Genomic DNA, 21,049 nt, shown 5'->3' with positions numbered 1-21,049 from the left:
GGCCAATTAGGATCTGATCAGTGTAACGTCAGTGTTGTCCACCACCAGAAGAACCATGCCGTCAAAGCCAGAAATAGTGATGGTGGTGAACAAGTGGCCAAGGGGCAGGGGGTTGGAAATTTGAGTAGAGTGTGTGTGTGTGTGTGTGTGTGTGTGTGTGTGTGTGTGTGTGTGTGTGTGTGTGTGTGTGTGTGGCTTGTGTTGTGCATGCTTGTGGATCTCTTTTGTGCCATGGGGAGGAGGGGTGGAGAAAGAAGGCTGTTGCTTTAAACAAGAATGTGTTCATTTTTAAAAGGGAGAGGGGGAGGCTCTGAGCTCAATTTGTCTGCCTACTGAAACATTGCTAGAGGATTTTTCATCATTTAAAAGCACCAAGGAGGGAGAGAGAGGGGTGTGAGAGAGAGAGAGAGAGAAAGAGAAAGAGAGAGAGGTGCAGCTGAGAGAGACAGCCTCTTAGAGCTGTGAGGCAGAAGTGATGGATTCAGCCCACAGAAAAGTGACAGTCTTCTCCTAACGGGCCACAGACAGTACACAACCTGCCCTGGACTCTCACCATTTATCAGGAAACTACCTCCACCATCCAACTAAAGTTACCAGCTGTCTCTTGAAAAGTGTTCCAACTTTTCCCAAGTGGATATTGGAACAAGCTACAGTTGGGCTAATGACGCTCTTTTAATAATAGAACACCACTACCTCTGCACTGCTGGAATGGACTAAGGTGACTCAGAGTGAGTAACTAGACGGGCAGTGCGTAGAAAGGGTGAGAGAAGGACGCAAGGGTGCAGCTTTCACACTTGGGATGACTTTCTACCAGGAGAAACTTCAATCAGCTCTGCCAGGAGGGCAAGGCAACTGAGGGAGCCTCATCAATACTCTACTGTTATCTGGTAAGCTATGACTTATTTATTATATTATATGTATTGGTTTATTTAACTGTGACAATGGTCATGCACATTACGACAAATTTGTAACAAGTAATCTTACAGAGCAAATGATGGCCTTTCATGGTGTAAAACAAGTTGTTAGTCAGCTCCGAATCAATCAACTCAGTCACATTTCTAACATAATGGTGAAGCACTTATTTGATTGAAGTCAGACTTCGGCTGTTTTTTTTTCTTAAGTTGCTTCTCTTTATATAATGATTGTTTGTTTTTAAATGCAACAGTCGTCATGCAGCATCCGTTATCTGACTCTGTTTGGTGCCAAAGGGTAATTCTGCTTTCTGATGACTAACCGGACAGATGACTCTGATCGAGGGGGGCTAATTCAGCGCAGGGGGAAGCTGGAGAGCAGGCCTCTTCTCTACTGATAACACATGGGCAATGGAGAGGGTGTGTAGATGATATACAGCAAGAGATTTGATTCATACATGCTGACACAAATATTTATTTTCTAATATCTAAAAGTGCCATTCACTTCTAAAAAAAAAAGAAAAAAAAAAAAAGGATAACCTGACCGTGTCAAGTGGTCTACGGATTCAGGATGTTCCCCTGGGTTCAAGAGGACTGGGAAGTAGGCAGCTGAATCCCGTCTTTGTTACTGTTGCCAGAGTAGTATTTGGATAAGGGGGCTTTGAGGTAGAATGCTGGAACTTATCGAAACAATTCCTGAGACCCCCTGCCTCCCTGTCAGACTCAGCTCACCACTGAGGTACGGAAGAATGCACCAAGCAACATGAGACACATGGTGAAACCTTAATTTGAATGAAAAAAAACAAACAAAAAACTCTTGCTCCATGGAAAGCAACAACAAATACTATCCTACACCATCAAACAGAGTAGGTAGTTTAGGTTAATCGTGTTCCACATGTCAAGTTACACACTTACAAGGATTACATGCTTGGGGAAAAAATTAGGTCACCCTCAAGGGAATGTAATAGTGCAGACCCATGAGTACCATGAGCAAATTGAATTCAACTGTGATCCAGCACATATTGGGTGTCATGCAGGAGACTGCCAGTTCTCAGGGGAGTTGGCGCTAATTTGAACATGCAGCACAAAGACAAATTAGGTGTTGTGTGGTTGTGTTGTGATCTCCTGTTGTGGATGATGATGTGATTATGAAGCATTGACAAAGAAAGTAGGACACTGGGAATGAATTGGGTCAGTTGATGCAGTATGTCTTATAGGTGTGGCAGGGATAAGGGGAGTAGTGGTCCTGCATCTAGAGGGTCTAGCTCTTTCCGTCTGCCACCACCCATGACTCCCCATGTGTGTATGGCAGCTCACTCTAATGAGGTGACGAAGAATGTGAGGAATGCCATGCTTACGCTGAAATGAGAGGGGCTGGGGTGAGAGACATCAGCCAGTCTGAGCGAGGCAGCCCACCTTCTAATTAATATGTGCTGAGCATGACCAAAAAGGCTGGAGTGCAGCGCTGGTCAGATACACACTGACCTGCGCGCTGTACTCGAATATCACACTTGATTTAACATTGAGTAAAATCCAGGAGGAGGAGTCGTGTAAACACAGACTTACCATCTGAAAACAGTAAAACCAAAACATTTTGGTGTGAAGCAGACTTGAAGAAATTACCCTAGAGGATTTGCCAATCAAATTACAAAGAGAGTGGTTATTCACTGCACAGTCATTTTATTCACAGTTCAGTCATTCGTCTTTAGGACCTGAGCAGAGTAAACGTATGTGACACTTCTCAACACCAGTTAATCATTGCAGCTATTTGCCAGTCAATAGCAGCTTGTTAAAGTGAACTGATGTTAGAACAATAATGAGCTGTAGGGGCTGTTAACAGCAGAGGAGGAGGCGGCTTTCTGTTGTTTCCTCTGGCAGACTGTGGATGGGTTAATAACAGGCTGTCTCTGTGAGGGCAGATGGGACTCTCTCAGGTCCCTGGGAGTCCTGCAAGTGTTGTTATTTGAAAACACACATTCACGCAAAAACACTTGCAGACACGCACATGCTGTACATGCCCGCACACAAATAAATGCATACATTTCGTCACCAAGCTGCAAACATTTTCCTCCACAGCTTTGAAGTTTAGTGAAGCCTAGAGCAGGAGATTCCGGGCTAACGACGTCCAACATGGGACTCCTCCGCGGTGGGGGCAAATCACACAGCATTTCTCAGACACAGAGCTCATGTTCCAGGGGGAGAAACCGCAGGAGCCACTGGCCAAATACAGTCATCAGCACTACAAGGGACAGGCTGTATGCCGCTCTATTATCTTACTATTATAGCCTACTTGTGAGCTATTATTAGTGATTTCTTTAGGGTCTGATCTCAAGAAAATAAGATAATTTCAGTAAGATGTTTTTATTTGCATGGTGTGAAAAATATTTATGACACTACAATTTCTGCATCAATCACCATTTGGTGAGGTGACGTCATACAGCCCAGCATTGTTAGCAGGATTAGTACTATGAAAGACCTCATACTGTGCTGTCAAAAGACAGTTTCATAGTAAATTTGAAACAGAAACTCTTCTTTGCGGCTTTTTTTTACTCATAGCATTCACGTTTGAGCTGAGGACTTGCTACTGTAACAAAATATACGGAAGAAGCAAACCTTATGTTCTTCTGCACTGTGGGTGATTTTTCTTTCTGGCCAGGTAAACTATAATATCAAAAAGGCCGACATGTTTCACAAGAGTACAGTGCGCAAGTATTTTTCAGTAAAAAGAAGTGTTTACACATTCTATTCTAGACAGATAAAGCCAGAAGGGTCAAATGTGCCAGGGGTCATGTTCTTGGAAAGCACTGCATTTCTCTTCTCCATGTCTCCAACCTAATGTGCTGGCAGTACGCCCGGATTAACAAGACAAAAACATTTCTCTTCTCTTCCCAATTTTGTGCTTACTATTATATTTCATCTTTAACACAGAGATAAGCTATAACAAAAGTGTGAGGGAAGCACTTGTAAGATTGGCAATCCTGATGTTTAAAAAGCAAGCCAATATAGGCCTCACTATAATGATTTCTGATTAGACAGGCCCCTCTTGACTCTGAGGAGGTGTTACACAGGACCCCTCTGTAATCCAATATGCAGCAGTTTTCAATTAAGGTGCCCCGGGAGTTCAAGGCCTTGATATCCTTACACAGGAGTTACATTCTCCTCAGCACTCAGTGGCATCCCCTAATAACACCACATCATCTACAAAAACTGCCTGCACTTATTCTTCTAATAAAAATGTTAAGCATTTCTTTCTCATTAACTCGAGGAAAGTTATGTGTTGTGCTACAAGGTCCAGTTATGGAGGAAAAACAAATTAAGGGAGATTATAATCTAAACTGGGATATATTTCAGATTTAAATCAGAAACAAAGATTGAGACAGAAGACAATGTTATGTAACATCCCTAATTAGATTATTTTAGAGCATGCTAGATGGTTAAAGTAAGTCTAACAGTCAAAACAGAAACAGACATGTTCAGTGTTATGATTAATTGCCTTCAGTGTCTGAATGCAACTTATTTCCCTCTTTTGGTAAGGGCTATGGACAGGACTGATGCAACACGATCAATGTTTAAAAACAGTTCCATGAATAGCATCATCTGGTAGAGTCTCAAATTTTCCATAAGCAAAGATGTCCAGGCCTGCAGTTGGGAGCAGATAGGAGTGTGTGTCAAGGATAAGCAGTGGCAGTCACCCAAAGAGAACCTGAGCCAACACAGCAAACTAAGCTAAACACACTCCACTAACAGCAATGCAACTGACTAAAGAGATCAGCACATCATTAGACAAAAGAAATATTTTTCTTAGGGGCAGCGAGGGGATTAGTAACTTTCAAACAGCATGTGTTGATAGTGGATAGCTGATTTAACCAAATCGGGATCAGGGCCAGATGTATTCAATGAATTACACTTAAACGCCACTGGGAAAACTGTGTGTGTTCATATGTGCTCATACCAGTAGTGATATGTACAGTGCGATATGTATATTGAATTGAATTTTTTGAAGGATAGCCCCTTGTGATGCAGCATCTCATTTTCAAGGGGGTCCTATAACAGAAATATATAACAAATACAAAACAGAACATTACATCACTACACATAGTACACATACACATATACAGTTAACTCACACACCCACTCTCACCCACACTCAGCACCCTCAGTTAATACAAGGAAAAATAAGTTAAAACAATCAAAACAATTGAAAAACAAATTAAGTTATTAGTAAGCCTAATGTATAACAAACCAGCGTAGTTATACCTGATAGCATTTAATAACGTGAACATCCTGTTTTAAGAGTGAGAGCTAAAGATGACAGGAAGCAGCGAAAAGTGCTAATAGATCTTAGGGTAGGATGACGATTATTCCAATCACATGGTGCTTTATATTGAAATGATTTGCAATGAAATGTGTTTCCTGTCACGGAAAGTCACAACAGCCACTGGGGCGTTCAGCAGGGCAAGCCTGTGATTTCCTTTCAGATTTAATCTTTATCAGTAGCCCATATTTTTGGGAGCTGTAATGACCTCCAGCCCTGCCTTGGTTGAGATGTGTGCGCACAGGGCTTCTGTGCCTGCCTGTCCTGGCAGGTAATGGAGGATGGGACGAGTGAGTGTGAGTCTGACGAGTGTGACGAGTCTTCTTCTGGTCTCAACCAGAAGAGCTGTGAAGGACTCCATTTATGCCCTAGTACCAGAATAGGTACTAGACTATTCTAAAACAGACTCAAAACTGAGTCAGTTATCTTTCACTGAAATACAATCATTTTCTCAATTTTCTTCCCCATTCTCTTTAGGCTTTTGTGAGTTGGACACAAACTCATGGATCCCCCTTCAGTGGTCCTGCTGGGACTCCTGCTTGTTTATGGACTAGCCTGTGGTGTCCAGCAGACACAGGGGAGTCCATCGGACAGCAGCCAAGACAGAGACAGGACCCAAGAATTTGAGAGTAGTGAGGATGGTCTAGGGAGAGAGTTTCTCTATGCTGGAAGGAGCAAACGTGCTCCAGCTGACCAGCAGCAGGACAAGTGCTCCTACACTTTCATTGTGCCTCAACAGAAAGTGACTGGAGCCATCTGTGTCAACTCCAAGGAGCCGGAGGCTATGCTGGAGAATCGAGTCAACAAACAAGAATTAGAGCTGCTAAATGTGGAGCTACAGAAACAGAAGAGGCAAATTGAGACACTGCAGCAATTGGTAGAGGTGGATGGGGGTATTGTCAATGAGGTCAAACTTCTGAGGAAGGAGAGCCGAAACATGAACTCCAGAGTCACTCAGCTGTACATGCAGCTGCTCCACGAGATCATTAGGAAGAGGGACAATGCCTTAGAATTGGCTCAAATGGAGAACAAGATCCTGAACCAAACTTCTGAGATGCAACAGCTCACTAGCCGATACAAAGATCTCGAGCACAAGTACCAGCACTTGGCTTCTTTGGCCACAAACCAATCAACTCTTATTGCCCTGTTGGAAGAACAGTGCCAGAGTCGCCCTCCCCCTCGTCATGTGCCCGTCCCCCAGCCACGGCCTCAGCCACCTCCACCATCACCACCTCTAAACAAGCCTTACCAGCCACCTGCCCTCCCACGAATTAACAACCCAATCAGCAACGAGATCCAGAGTGACCAAAAATCTCTACCGCCTCTTCTTCCAACGATGCCCACTGGCACACACAGCCCCTCCACTACTGACAAGCCCTCTGGTGAGTCTTAGATAATTCTAAATTAACTTTTAAATTCTGGTAAAAGTTCTATTTTTGATGCGTTCTTACCAAACACACCAGTTGCCTTCACACCAGTGGTCACAAAGGATTGCGTGTCTGAGCCAATATTGAAAACCTCTTATTCATTAATCACAAGACAACAACAAGTACCCACTCTTCCAGTCATAGCCAATTTAAATACATCCCACACATTCCCAGAGCAAAGGGCTCTCACATTGAGAACAGAAATGCTGTTGTCTACAGCCTTTTGAGATGCACATCATCTAATTACCATGATTCAACACACACAAAAACACAAAGCATATAAGAAGGGTGAATACTAGGGCTGCTCCCAACTAAAGATTTTCCTAGTCGACTGTCATCATCGTCTTTTGAGTCCTGGTCGGAGCCGCAGTAAATCAACTTGGCACTGTGTTTGCTTGGAGGCTGCTGAGCCCGGTTCCATTGCCCGCTCACCCAGCTCCTGTTCTGGCACTCGCTCCACTTCTGGTGCTCACTCTGGCGCTGTACCCAGCAGCATTCCCTGCTGGGTCCCTCGCCCCAGGCCTGAAAACCTCTTTCTCCCAGAGGTCCAAAGCTCCTGTGATGGCAATTTAAACACCAACACTCCCCACAATTCTCCGAGCTCACAGTCAGGGCAGAGCTAATAACAGAGCCGTGGATGTATACTAAGACCTTCTGAATTGTAATAATGCATCCACAGGCAGAGCCTACAGCAGAGAAGGGCATGTAAGTGAGTTCCGCGTTACAAGAGAAAAGGTCTTTGTTGAAACGATCCCCTGATGGACACTGGCACTAATGAAAAGCCGCAGGTTGTTGTTTTTTTCTGAGACTAATTGACTGACAGTTTAGGCAATTATTGGGAGTTGGCCCTAGTAAAATACACGTGCCTAAATGATAGCGAGTTTTGAGCCCAAGGGTCTCTTAAACACGTTTGCGGTTGATAGCAAATGGAAAAGACACCTGCCTTTGGTGTGAGATACCTGGGTTCAATCCCCCACTGTGACCCATCCAAGGCACTGAGTGTCCCTGAGCAAAACACTTAACCCCTAGTTGCTCCAGAGGCGTGTGACCTCTGACAAGTAAGTCGCTTTGGATAAAAGTGTCAGCTAAATGTAATGATATTGGAAAGGTGTTTTGTTCCATCAGTTGCAGTGAATAGTTTATTACCATTCCCTTTCATTAGGAGACCTCATTTTTAAAATGGTGGAAAAAAGAACAAACTATTTCAACATGACTACTGGGAGCTTTGTCCATTGACATTTTGTGCTGCAGCTGGCCATTTTCACTAGGCTGCATGTGAACGGTAGCCTTTGTATGAAATGTTTGAAAGGAGGCACATAATTTCCTGCCCCTAGCCATGCAACTAACACCCCAAAAAGTTACATAAACCCTTAACACGAACAGGGAGCTCCACACAATGCAAGAATAGAGGGAGAAGGAGTAGAGAGAGACCTGAAAGAGCAACAGAGAGATGGAGGGGAGGGGGTAAAGTACGAACAGAAAGAGATATCGTTAGCCAGTGATGTCATTTGTTCCAGTTTCACCGGCAAGCACAGTCATATGTTCCACCAAAGCAGCAGACTTTATCAGGCAGAACAGAGCAGGGCAGGGCAGGGCAGATCTCTGGCTTGTATCTGCTCAACAGAGACATTCCTGAGAGTAAATGGATGGCAGAGAGTGAGCCGAGAGACACGTATCATCCAGTTATTTAATAAAACCAAAAACAACCTTGTTACAGAGAAAGAAAAATAAGTTTACTTTGAATATTTGTACACTTTTATGCTGTGGCATGTCAGCTGAGTAGGACCTCGTATGTATAATAGCTGAAGTGCTTTGTTTCTGTCTTTATATCTCTTGCAAACTGCCGATGCACCCCTTCCCTCACCTCTAACCCTTTGTGTGACCCCCTATTCTCTTTTCATTAGTCCAGTGTATTTAAACTCTTTGTAATCAGGGCCAGTTGGCAAACCACACAAGTGTGAAAGCTTGAGAACTTAAACACTTTCACAGCCAATTGAAGCTGGGGAGCCAGTTGCACCATTAGTGTTTTGACTGGGTTTGGAATTTGGGAAAAAATGTAATGGCACACAGGCAAAATAGGTTTCACTGAGTTCCACCATATTTTCCTATAAAACAATATTGACCTTGACATAAAATCTACAAAACCTTTGCAGCATGAATTATGTTGCTGTGGAATAATGCATGGCCAACGCTGCATAAATTGTCAACATTACTCTTCTTAGACAAGCTGCTGTGTCCAATTAAGTTTTTTTTCTGGGAACTACATCTTCATAACAAGAGGCTATCCAGTTACTCCACACAACTTCTACCAACAAAAAACTTCAGCAGACATACTGGCAGAGAAGTGCAGCTTAAGACAAGGATTTACAAGCTGTCCTTAAATTAATTTAGGGTCCCGGAAATCCCCTCTTCAAAACATGATGTGAGGCCTTAATATGTTTGCCACCACTGGAAATTATGTGTCTGTATAACATAAAATAGAAAACCTATGTGAAAGTGAAATAACAATCCTGCGCTGTAAAGCATTGCAGATGCTTGATCGTTTTTGCTACTGTTTCATCATTCACTAGTTAGGATTCCCTTTGCCCTCATGCCAGTGTTTCTTTTGGCTGCACAGCCAGTAGCCATTTCCCTTGTTAGAGGAGAAGCCAAAGTCAATTCTACTGTTAAAATGAGAGCCTCTGCTGAAAAATGGGATTCCCTATAGCAGAGTCTAACACCCTTAATTTTTAAGATACTGTTGTTCAGTGCCTGGATTCTATATGCCATAACTGTCTTGTTGTCACCCTTCTGTTCAGGCCCATTTAAGGATTGTCTGCAGGCTCTGGAAGATGGTCACACTGCCAGCGGCATGTACCTGGTGAAGCCAGAAAATGCCAACCGGCTTATGCAGGTGTGGTGTGACCAGAGACATGATCCAGGTGGCTGGACTGTGATCCAGAGGAGGGTGGACGGCTCTGTCAACTTTTTCAGGAACTGGGAGACGTACAAGGTGCGACAACCTCACACCAAATCAAGGACCTCATAGTTTGGAGTGAAGCTGGTGGCTTATGTAGATTGTTTTGACACTAACCAGATGTGAAACAGTAATGAATAGGTAATTGTTAACCTTTAAAAAGTCACTGCCACAGCCTCATGACTCAATAATTCCAGCAATATCAGTTGGTCTTTGTGAATGACTTCACATTAAAATACAAATGTGTGAATATTGTACTTTAATATCACATTTGCTGGCTGCGTCAGCCTTCCTGATAAGGAAAAACAACCATATATTTTTATTATCAGGAGGTAGCCGATGAACATGGCTGTGGAGAACATCAGTTATTATTAAGGGGAACTCATTTTCTTCATCTATTGAAAGGAAAACTCCTCACACAGGGAGAAGCAGTCCACTGGTAAACGTTTGTTCGCAGGCCAAAAATGGGTCTTGAATAAATCTCAGCTTTGGGCAACAGTGCCTTTCCAAAACTTTCACAAAAACCTTTAAACCACATGAGATCAGAAATTGTATTTGTACACTCATCAGAAGGGGTGTTTCCATGATTCAAAGCATGTGTGTGGTAGGGGATACCACAAACCAACTTACAGTATGACCAGAGCCAGAACAAAGCAGTAAGACGGCATCCAGTATGTCAGATTTCACAGTATGTGAACTGTATCCTGCTGTGCTTTTCAATCACAAAATAAGAGTGGAAATCTGGACACCTGATGCTAGCTATAAACTCATCTCAGAGGGTCCATTTATAATAATGTTCCTTGACGATAAACAACCCCGTAGAAGAGCAAATAACCTCCAGATCACAAGCGCTGAATCATCCCCCAGACATCCAAACTAACTGTTCAAAGGCCATTCAGAAAGGAATTCCTAATCTTACTGATAGTGTTTTTCACATCTCTGCACTTCACAGCAAGGTTTTGGCAATATTGATGGCGAGTACTGGCTGGGTCTGGAGAACATCTACTGGCTGACCAACCAGGGAAACTACAAACTGCTGGTCACGCTGGAGGACTGGTCTGGCAGGAAGGTGTTTGCAGAATATGCCAGCTTCAGAGTAGAGCCTGAGGCTGACTTCTATAAGCTAAGGGTGGGTCGTTACCACGGCAACGCTGGAGACTCACTCACCTGGCACAACGGCAAACAGTTCACAACACTGGACAGAGACCATGATGCATATACAGGTAAAATCTTACGTGAAAAGGTATTAATCTGGATGATGGAAAATATGTGTTCAATGCAAAATGTATGTCTATGCACGCAGCCTGATGGTTTTATTTATTTTATCAATGTCTCTCTAGGCAATTGTGCCCATTACCAGAAGGGAGGCTGGTGGTACAACTCTTGTGCCCATTCAAATTTGAACGGAGTTTGGTACAGAGGCGGACACTACCGTAGCCGCTACCAAGATGGAGTCTACTGGGCTGAGTTCAGAGGAGGAGCCTATTCACTAAAGAAAGTTGTCATGATGATCCGTCCAAACCCAAACACCTTCCACTAAGCAACCAAGGAACACATACTGTACTGTATGTCTCACTAGACAAAAAACCTTTACAGCTCCTAAAATCCATGCGATCTTTATCTTTTTTTGATTAATGGGGTGGCACCAGACCATGCCAGATAGAAAGATGATGTTGAAAGCGCAATAACAAAACATCAGCCCGATAAACTGATACCTCCTGACGCTTCAAAGAATTTCTTCAACCGTCTGTACTGTTTTCCCGTTCACATATGACTCAGTAAAGACATGCGCTCATTGCTCAGGAGTTGTTTTAAATACACTGTCTTTGATAACACAAACAGTAATCCACTTTGATCTGAGAGCAAAAAACAATATTAACCTAATTTGACATGAAAGGAACAGATCACGATAATTCAACTAAGTGAGATACGAACTCTACAATATATATTTAGTATGTATTTAAAGATATTATTATTTGCAGTAACAAGCAAATGAGGTTGACACAGGAAACATATCCAGTGACTTTTAATTTCATTCTAAATAAATTTTTCAAATGTGTAATTTATAGGAACGGTAACATTTATTGACTTGTAATACAGGGTTGATATTCTGGCCAGTTTTGACAATGAAATACACAATAAAAATGGTGCCTTTACCTTTTCTAACATAAAACCAAAACTGTTAACACCAATAGCTGACATTTGTAACAGTCTGCTTATGTAACATTTAGTAGATCTAAGAACAAACCACCAAAATTTGAGGCGGTACACTCTTTTCAAAGTCCTGCTTTATCTTAAAAATACTTGTTTTGAACTCTTGAATTGCTTGAACAGGTATCCACCAATTTGCTTGTATGAATCAAGCACTGTATTTACTGTATATTTTAGCGGTTTGTTGATGTCAATAGATCCAACACATTGCGTTTGTACATAAGACATTTGTAATATAATGTATTATAACCTATTATGTCACTATTAAGTTGCAATAAAATATGTACAGTTTGTTTCTCTCTTTTTTGTGTGTCTCTTGGTATAAAGCATACTTGGTATACTTAACAAGCAGTTAAAACAGCTGCCACAAGAGTAATTCATTCATCCATTTCCTAAAGTGAAAGTAAAACCACACATTTTAAAGGGTGTACGTTCAACTGGAATGTGATATAGCCATAAAGTGAAATTTGGCTAATAATGGTAGTTTCTTAAGAAGCTTCCCTACCATTTAACTTAAGTGACATTGTTTATCCAATGATTCTTAAAGACAACAACATTCATAAAATTTGATTTACGTTAATATAAATTTTCATGACTTATGAAAGAAAGGCAAGGTTTACAATTTTGGTAGATTCAGCACAGTGTGCTTAAAAAAATTCTAATTACACACCTACTCTCAGATATCTCTCCCATGAGAACTAGAGATGCACTGATCGATCATATTTCAGCTTGATCTGGTGACCGGGTCAATCGAATAGCATGGCATGGAAAATGTGTACAGCAACAGTGAACACACCACTGCCAATGTGTCATTCTGTACCACACTGGTTTTAATAGGCAATGTCATTAACAATAAGCTTCCACACGTGGGAAAAATTCAAGATGCAAGTTGTGTTTTTGTGCAACTTTATAAAAGTTGCCAAAGAAAGTCAACAGAGCAGATAGATAGGGACAGAGGAACAGACATATAGACAGATAGGTGTAGGTATGTGTATTTGTCTGAAGGGAAAAGGAATGTAAGTAGAGGTAAAATAAGTTTGTGTATAAACACTAAAATAAGGTGGGGGAAAAAAGTAGAAATAAAATGGTGAAATAATAAAGTATACTACATAAAATACTTACATTATATACAATTGAAAGGAAGAATAACCAATGCCTCTAATGGTTCTAATGGGAATCCTAATAAAGAAAGAAATTACAAACATGCTTGTGTATGCTGTTAATTCTAGATCTTAGAGAGGAAGAAAATCGTAATTATATATATCGTAATAAAAACATTATTTTAAAAAATGGAATCAGCCAAGAAAATTTCAATAGGTGTATCTCTAGCCAGTATTATTGTGACTTTTATGCCATTAATTACCTCCTGGGGAAACTGCCCTTGCTTTACTAGCTACTAATATTAGCACTTAGCAGGCTAGTCACTGGCTTTACTACAGTTTATTTGATATGTACAGTCAAACACGCACAAAGGTAATTTCTGCATTGCATCATTTTTAATGCTCAACTTGTTGTGGTTAATCCTCCTGAACCTTCTAATCACTCATTCAATCAACATTACATGCGTCTCAACACATTGAAACAGAACAAAGCTTATAGAAAATACATCATCACAATAATTACAGTCATGGCCAAAAGTGTGGCACCCCTCACAGAAAAGTATTGCATTAACACATGTTTTGCTATACACATGTTTATTCCCCTTGTGTGTATTGGAATAAAACAAAAAAAAGAAGGAAAAAAAGCAAATTGGACATAATTGCACACAAACCCCAAAAATGGGCTGGACAAAATTATTGGCACCCTTTCAAAATTGTGGACAAATAAGATTTAAGATAAGGTGATGCTTCTTTAAACTCACCTGGGGCAAGTAACAGGTGTGGGCAATATAAAAATCACACCTGAAAGCAGATAAAAAGAAGAGAAGTTGACTTAGTCTGTGCATTGTGTGTCTGTGTGTACCACACTAAGCATGGACAACAGAAAGAGGAGAAGAGAACTGTCTGAGGACTTGAGAACCAAAATTGTGGAAAAATATCAACAATGTCAAGGTTACAAGTCCATCTCCAGAGATCTAGATGTTCCTTTGTCCACAGTGCGCAGCATTATCAAGAAGTTTGCAACCCATGGCACTGTAGCTAATCTCCCTGGACGTGGACGGAAGAGAAAAATTGAGGAAAGGTTGCAACGCAGGATAGTCCGGATGGTGGATAAGCAGCCACAAACAAGTTCCAAAGAAATTCAAGCTGTCCTGCAGGCTCAGGGTGCATCAGTGTCAGCACGAACTATCCGTCGACATTTGAATGAAATGAAACGCTATGGCAGGAGACCCAGGAGGACCCCACTGCTGACATACAGACAGAAAAAAGCAAGACTACAGTTTGCCAAAATGTACTTGAGTAAGCCAAAATCTTTCTGGGAAAACGTCTTGTGGACAGATGAGACCAAGATAGAAGTTTTTGGTAAAGCACATCATTCTACTGTTTACCGAAAATGGAATGAGGCCTACAAAGAAAAGAACACAGTACCTACAGTCAAATATGGTGGAGGTTCAAAGATGTTTTGAGGTTGTTTTGCTGCCTCTGGCACTGGGTGCCTTGACTGCGTGCAAGGCATCATGAAATCTGAGGATTACCAAAGGATTTTGGGTCGACCAATGTCAAAAAGCTGGGTTTGCGTCTGAGATCGTGGGTCTTCCAGCAGGACAATGACCCCAAACATACTTCAAAAAGCACACAGAAATGGATGGCAACAAAGCGCTGGAGAGTTCTGAAGTGGCCAGCAATGAGTCCAGATCTAAATCCCATTTAACAACTGTGGAGAGATCTTAAAATTGCTGCTGGGAAAAGGCGTCCTTCCAATATGACAGACCTGGAGCAGTTTGAAAAGGAAGAGTGGTCCAAAATTCCGGGTGAGAGGTGTAAGAAGCTTATTGATGATTATAGAAAGCGATTGATTTCAGTTATTTTTTCCAAAGGGTGTGCAACCAAATATTAAGTTAAGGGTGCCAATAATTTTGTCCAGCCCATTTTTGGAGTTTTGTGTGCAATTATGTCCAATTTGCTTTTTTTCCTTCTTTTTTTTGTTTTGTTCCAATACACACAAGGGGAATAAACATGTGTATACCAAAACATGTGTTAATGCAATACTTTTCTGTGAGAAATACTTGATTTTCTGGAAAGATTTCAGGGGTGCCAACACTTTTGGCCATGACTGTATGTTGATATTATTCATTACAAACTTAACTGAGTAAAATAGGGATATATTTCAGTTTTAAGAGACAAACTGGAACTATACATTATTTGTATTGTGAACAGAGCAGGAATCTAAGTATAACAGTTCAAAATGAATCATATTTGAACTGTAAGTGGAGTACCTCAAAAGTGTATTTTTTTAAAAACCTTTCTGCTTTTCTGACCAAAAGGTCTGTAATGTGAATATTAGCTCAAAAAATTACTGCTGTCTTCAGAGTTAATCCCACCTTCCAATACATGTCTCTGCCACGCACGCAGTAAACACAGCTTTTTGCAAATGTGCTTTTAATCATGTCCTATTGTGCAATATCTTCATTTGTTTGAATTTAAATGGAAAACTAAATTTATAGTACAGTAACAAATACAATGGCACTATGAAAAACTACATCGAGTTTTTTTCTTATCACAAAGACTAGGTTATGAGAACTGGTTGCATAAAAACATGCTCAAAACTATCAAGCACAGTGTTTGTATTTAGAGTCAGCACACCAAGGAATGACAAATGAAATGTGACAGCCTTGTAAAACTAATGCATCCAGCAGTCCCCTCCACTGACAGCAGAAACCACCTTTACTTTACTATGTGTCAATGAGATTTCCAAAGACAGCTGGAAAACGAAGCAAAAATGACTTTACACTGCAATGAACCAAGCTCCATTAATGTCATATTTTGTGAGTTGAAGGTTTAGACAGAGAGCATTTGAAATCAATTTAGTATGAATTCATGCGACTGACGACTTTAAAGACAATCAGATTGTCTAAAGAGACCAATTATCAACAGAGCAAGACAGAGTGTGTATTTGAATTCCCTCGCTCCGAATGAAACTTTACTTGCCATGTTAACATTGTGTGCTGCCAAAGTGAAGACGGATGCTTATGTGATAGTAGCCAAAACACTTGTCTAAATTAAACCGACAAACACTGTTAAAGCTGGCTCATAAGTCAAAAGCTAAAAAGCTTTCTTCTCCATGTCAAAGAGGCTTTGGATTGGACAGAGGGAGATATTCATCACTGCGACTGTTGCTCTTTTAAGAAGTGTTTTTACTAAAGACAGAGGGACAGTAAAGCACTTTGTACCAAATCCTTATGTCTTCCCAGATAGATCAACACTTTTTTAATTTATTTTTTTTGACAGCAATGACATCTTCAAACCAGTTTAAGTCTGCTTTGTCAATTAACCTAATCGTGGTAAAACAGAGGACGAGGTTTCATCGTCTCCATAAACAGAGATGACAGACTCTTTGGATGCCGTTTGTGTCTGAGGACTCACCACGATGGAAAACCTTCAGTAAGGGTGGCCTGTGCAGCCCCCACTCCTCAACCAACATGGAAAACCATGAGCTGACACAGTGCTCACTCAGCACAAAGGGAACCGCATTTCCTTTGCCTTCAAACCTGAACCTTCAAACTGGCCTGTATTGTTGTTTCACATCTGTAAAAGTCCATGTCCTTGTACTTTTAATAGAACTATTTTTCACTTTCCTGTGTTCCCACAAATCTATTTCACTCCACCTTTTGAGTAAATGTCATACCAGGAGAAACCACTGCGCTAATTCTTCATTGGGGACTTTAACCACTCACATTTTATGCTTTCACTGCATAATGTAGGCATCCCCAAAGAGATTAGACATGCCACATAACTTATAATTTATAGTTAATTATTAAGAGCTCTACCAAATATGATAAATTGGAGTAGACATAGACTTGAAAACAACTGAATTACATTTAAAAGCAATATGTGGCCCTTGGATAACGGCTATGACTTCTATTTGAAAACATCTTGAATTGAAGATGTCAGCAGTCGGGATATGTTAAATATTTTGACATCTAGCACTATGAAAGGACTATGCAGGGAAGGTGACATTTCCACAGTACTCCCCCGTTTTCCAGTGGTTGTGAACCAGGGTCATGCTAAGATCTTTTCATGCAAGTAGCCGGTGTTACTGAGAAAACATTTTATGATATAATTATCAATAAGGTGAGTTAATTATAATACACTAGCCCTAGTTTTCACAATTGCATTTAAAGAGAATCCTCCTCATCAAAAGACAATTTACGTGAACAGCAGCCATGAAGTCTCTGCAAAGTGAACCAACATCCATCTTTTTGTCATCTCCTTCTTCCTCTCTCCATTCTCTTCACCAACGTGATCACACCATCTTTCTGTCACAACTTACCACAGACTAAAGACATACTGTGGTACCACAGCTATGCTATCGTTTCAGTGTCTGGAACAGGGGTCACAAATAATTTTTTTAAACAATGATGGAAAAATCTGAAGGATAACTTCGGTATTTCTTTTATACCTAGGCCCTATTTTCACATATTTTGGTGTCAAACTGACTAGCACGTACAACAACTTTTGGATCTGTGCAGTATTAAATGTCAATATCATTCAGTAATGTTGTTTCCATTAAATGTATAAAATTTGTTTCAATGTTTTAAAAAGCTTGGACAATATTTTAAGCCCCATGTCAAATGTCCACATACCAGGGTCTTCACTTCCATTGTTTGTTAATAAACTGTTACAATTTTCACTGTGCCTTATGGATTTTCATTGATAATCAAGCATGTAGTTTGATGATAACATTTGTTACTATTGTTACCATCTCAATCGCAAACTCCCAAAGTTGTCCACAATAATTGCAAAATGACTTTTTCTCCAAATCGTGCAGCCCTTTCAGCTGCTGTCTAGTAATCTTATCTTTGATCTCACATGCATGACCACGTTGTCTAGCTGGTAGCACTGGTAGGCAATATTGCTACAATAATTGTGATGTGGTTGATAAACAAAGTGAAATAAAGGATCAATTGGTGAAGGACAAGAGGAAGTAATGCTGATAACATTTATCAACCAGCAGCAGCTAATGTTACAGGGGAAGGAAGTGGCTGCAAGAAGGTAAAAATCATTCATCTACTTCATGTGGTGACATGAAAAGTGTCTGTTCATCTTTTCTGTCCGTGCCCTTAAAAATGAGTAATCTGTAAGTTCTGCATATTAATTGTTATTGTGATTGAGTTGTTCTTGAAAATGAAATCAATGAAATAGGCTATTTTTAAAATTTATTTCACCCTTATTTTAACACATGGGAGTCCAGTAAAGTCTCGCTACGTCTAATTAACTTTAAACATTTAAATGAAAATGATTATGTAATAATAAATTATGACAAAAATTTTATAACCCTGTCTGTACAAATGATGGACAACAAAAAGTGTAATGTGTAACCTCTGGCCTGGACCACTTCTCCGTCTCTGTCACATGTATGTAATGGAGCGTTCCACTGAGGTGACACAACTCTTACTTGGGCACAAACCTATTTTTGTCATTGTCACACTGCAAGTCAGCAAAAACACAATTCTGAACACGATGGAAGTACAATCCACCATAAAAAAGGTAACCAACATCTTTTTCCGAGTCATTTATTCAAACCACTCCCCATTGCTGCTGTAAACGTATTGTGATGCATATGGGAGTTATTAAGAGGTGCTTAAAAATAGAAACACATAATCATGTGGTAAAGCTTCTCTTTGGGAGAATAGTCACTTCATTGTTTATTACTTACATAGTGGAACTACTGAATTCAGTTTTTTTTTCCGTCTTCCAAGAACCCGGCATTTGAGCTGACTTCCAACTGTGGAGATGTGCAGATTTGCTTATAGCTTTACAGCCACATGCCATGACCACTGTTTCATGTTCCTTCAAAACGTCTGGAAGCCCTCTGCAGGGAACTTACAGGAAATCTCTTAGGGATCGACAAGAGGAATTTTCCTTAGCACAATGGAAATTGTATTTTGTGAGGTATTACTGCGGTTTTTCCAGTGTTGCAGTAGTAAAACTTTGTTAGTGAGGTATCTTCACTGTTAGACAAAGGACAGAAATCTTTCACAGTCTTTTCAATACATTGTATCCATGGGAACTGGTTAGCGAAACTTCAATTTGGTACATGTTACATTTTTTTCCATGTGCAGCCTGTGACCTTTAAGAGCCAAACTCGGTTCACTCTGCATTTTCATCCCACAGCTCTTTTTATCAATAATTGCACACAGATGTAGCACACAAAGGCACAAACGTCATTGTTCTCTGGAATTAGTTTGATAAAGCCATTAGAAAAGCTATTTCAGGCAGTTAAGTTAAATACATATTTGGCTACAACCACAAATGATCATAAGTGTGCCAAAATCTTTAAATACAATATAAAACTGATATTATATCCCACTACAAGGAACTATTATCATGTATCTATGTAAGAGCAGACCAGAGACCATCTCCAACAAAACCTGGAAAGGCTCTCAAAAACATTCACCAATGCATGCATGTTTTAAAGGAATAAAATGACATTCACTGTAAGTAGGAAAGGTTGCAATTGTAACAAATAAGACAGAAGTAATATTCCTGTCAAATCCATCAAATTCTCAAAAATAAAAGAAAAACATGTTACTTCTTGCTGCAGCACATGTGTAACAACTAACTTTGAATGTACACTCGATACTGTAAGTAACAAGCTGTGGAACAGCAGCACACCATGAGCATCTAAAGCATTACTCAACTGTGAGTCAAAATGACTGGAGCACAACAGGCCGTCTTAATTTTAATGAAGGAAAATATGAACATGAAAAGGCTTATATTTGGAAAAGGAGTGGTTTCTCAGAATCTGACAGATGGTCTTCTTTTTCAGGGTTTTGGCTAATGTGTCATGCCAACGTACCTAAGATTTTTCCTCAAGGTTCACGTAATTGTAGGCGCTGCAGTGTGGGGGATATATAATTCACTTATGAAAATACAAACTTAAGTTATCACCACACACTATGTTAATAGTTGCTATTAGTAGAAAGAATGGTGGCATCTTGTTTAAAATGTTAGCTGTTTTTCAAAATAAAACTCTCTAAAACTGATGCAGAAAGTTTTGCTTTTGGAACCATTTCAGGAGGTGTACAGGTACACACAGTGAAAAATAATAAAATAGAAATACTGTGCCTTAACATTTACTTAGCCTATGCCACACAGAAATTAAGAACCTATGGTAGTCAATAGTAGAGCTCCATAATCTTTTTGGTCTCTCTCTACTAAACTCTACAACTCAATTAAAAGGCCCCCAAAATACTGACATAAAAGCCTTCCTATCTGTCATATGCGTGAGCTGAAAACCTGATGTCCCCATGTCACAGCTGGGGTAATAATTGCTATCAGGCAAACTGCTATATCTTTGGAAAAGTACAGGGGTTTCTAATAATACAATTAACAATGGACTCATTGTATGCAAGTGTCCCAGTAAACCATGACAGTGAGCCAGCATGCTCAACACCAGGACCATGAAAATGAAGCAGCTAAGTCATTGATTTTTTAATCTAACGTTACACCTGTGCTTTTCCTATTGTGCCACGTCAAAAAATGCCAAAGGCCCACTGTAAGCAAGCCGAGCCTAACATGTTTAGGACAAACACAGCGGTCTGGACACGACACCTGCGCAATAACCTTAAAATAAAAGCATGGTATATTTAGTCACATAGTTCATCGCATAAAGCTGCCAACAAGTGTTCAAACTGTTGAAACTTCGACGTGTATCATATCTGCAGAAACCAAACTAACCAATCAAGCCACTCCAGCTAATGTAAGCTAACAAGCTAAATTGCCAGATACTTTACTTTATTCCTCGGTAGTTGCTTATTAAAACGAACAAAGCATAGATTAAGAGATAAAAGTTACCTTTACCTGCTAGCTGCTGTGCGGGGGGGCTTTACGCATTTCCTGTATGTGGTGATAATACTCTTCTTTACCCAGAGAAGGAATTCCTCCTGGAATAAACGAACTGCAGGATCTTGTGTAGGTGGGAACCTCTCACCTGCTTCCCACCAGCTCCACTTTTTCCTCCCAAATCCCTTGTAAATAGCATTATCTTATTCAGAGAGGCAACAACATTATCACAAATAATAACATTTGCTGAGAGCCAGCCAGGACACAAAGGGCCTTTATGCTCC

General features: G+C 40.4%; 1 protein-coding gene across 1 annotated transcript; it reads left to right on the top strand.

The window, feature by feature from the left end:
* Positions 1 to 386: 386 nt before the first annotated feature.
* angptl2b (angiopoietin-like 2b) lies at positions 387 to 12,113 on the top strand. Its single transcript, XM_038702490.1, has 5 exons — positions 387 to 887; positions 5,704 to 6,608; positions 9,452 to 9,645; positions 10,562 to 10,832; positions 10,950 to 12,113. Exons 2-5 carry the CDS (start codon positions 5,729 to 5,731, stop codon positions 11,147 to 11,149), a joined length of 1,545 nt encoding a protein of 514 aa, XP_038558418.1. The 5' UTR covers positions 387 to 887; positions 5,704 to 5,728; the 3' UTR covers positions 11,150 to 12,113.
* Positions 12,114 to 21,049: the final 8,936 nt, after the last annotated feature.

Source organism: Micropterus salmoides, unplaced genomic scaffold (assembly GCF_014851395.1).
Source record: "Micropterus salmoides isolate LMB-PRFRI ecotype aquatic unplaced genomic scaffold, ASM1485139v1 Ms_hic_scaffold_7, whole genome shotgun sequence".
Taxonomy (NCBI): Eukaryota; Metazoa; Chordata; class Actinopteri; order Centrarchiformes; family Centrarchidae; genus Micropterus; species Micropterus salmoides.
The sequence above is the reverse complement of the archived record's forward strand: the minus strand, read 5'-3'. Positions and strand labels throughout refer to the sequence as shown.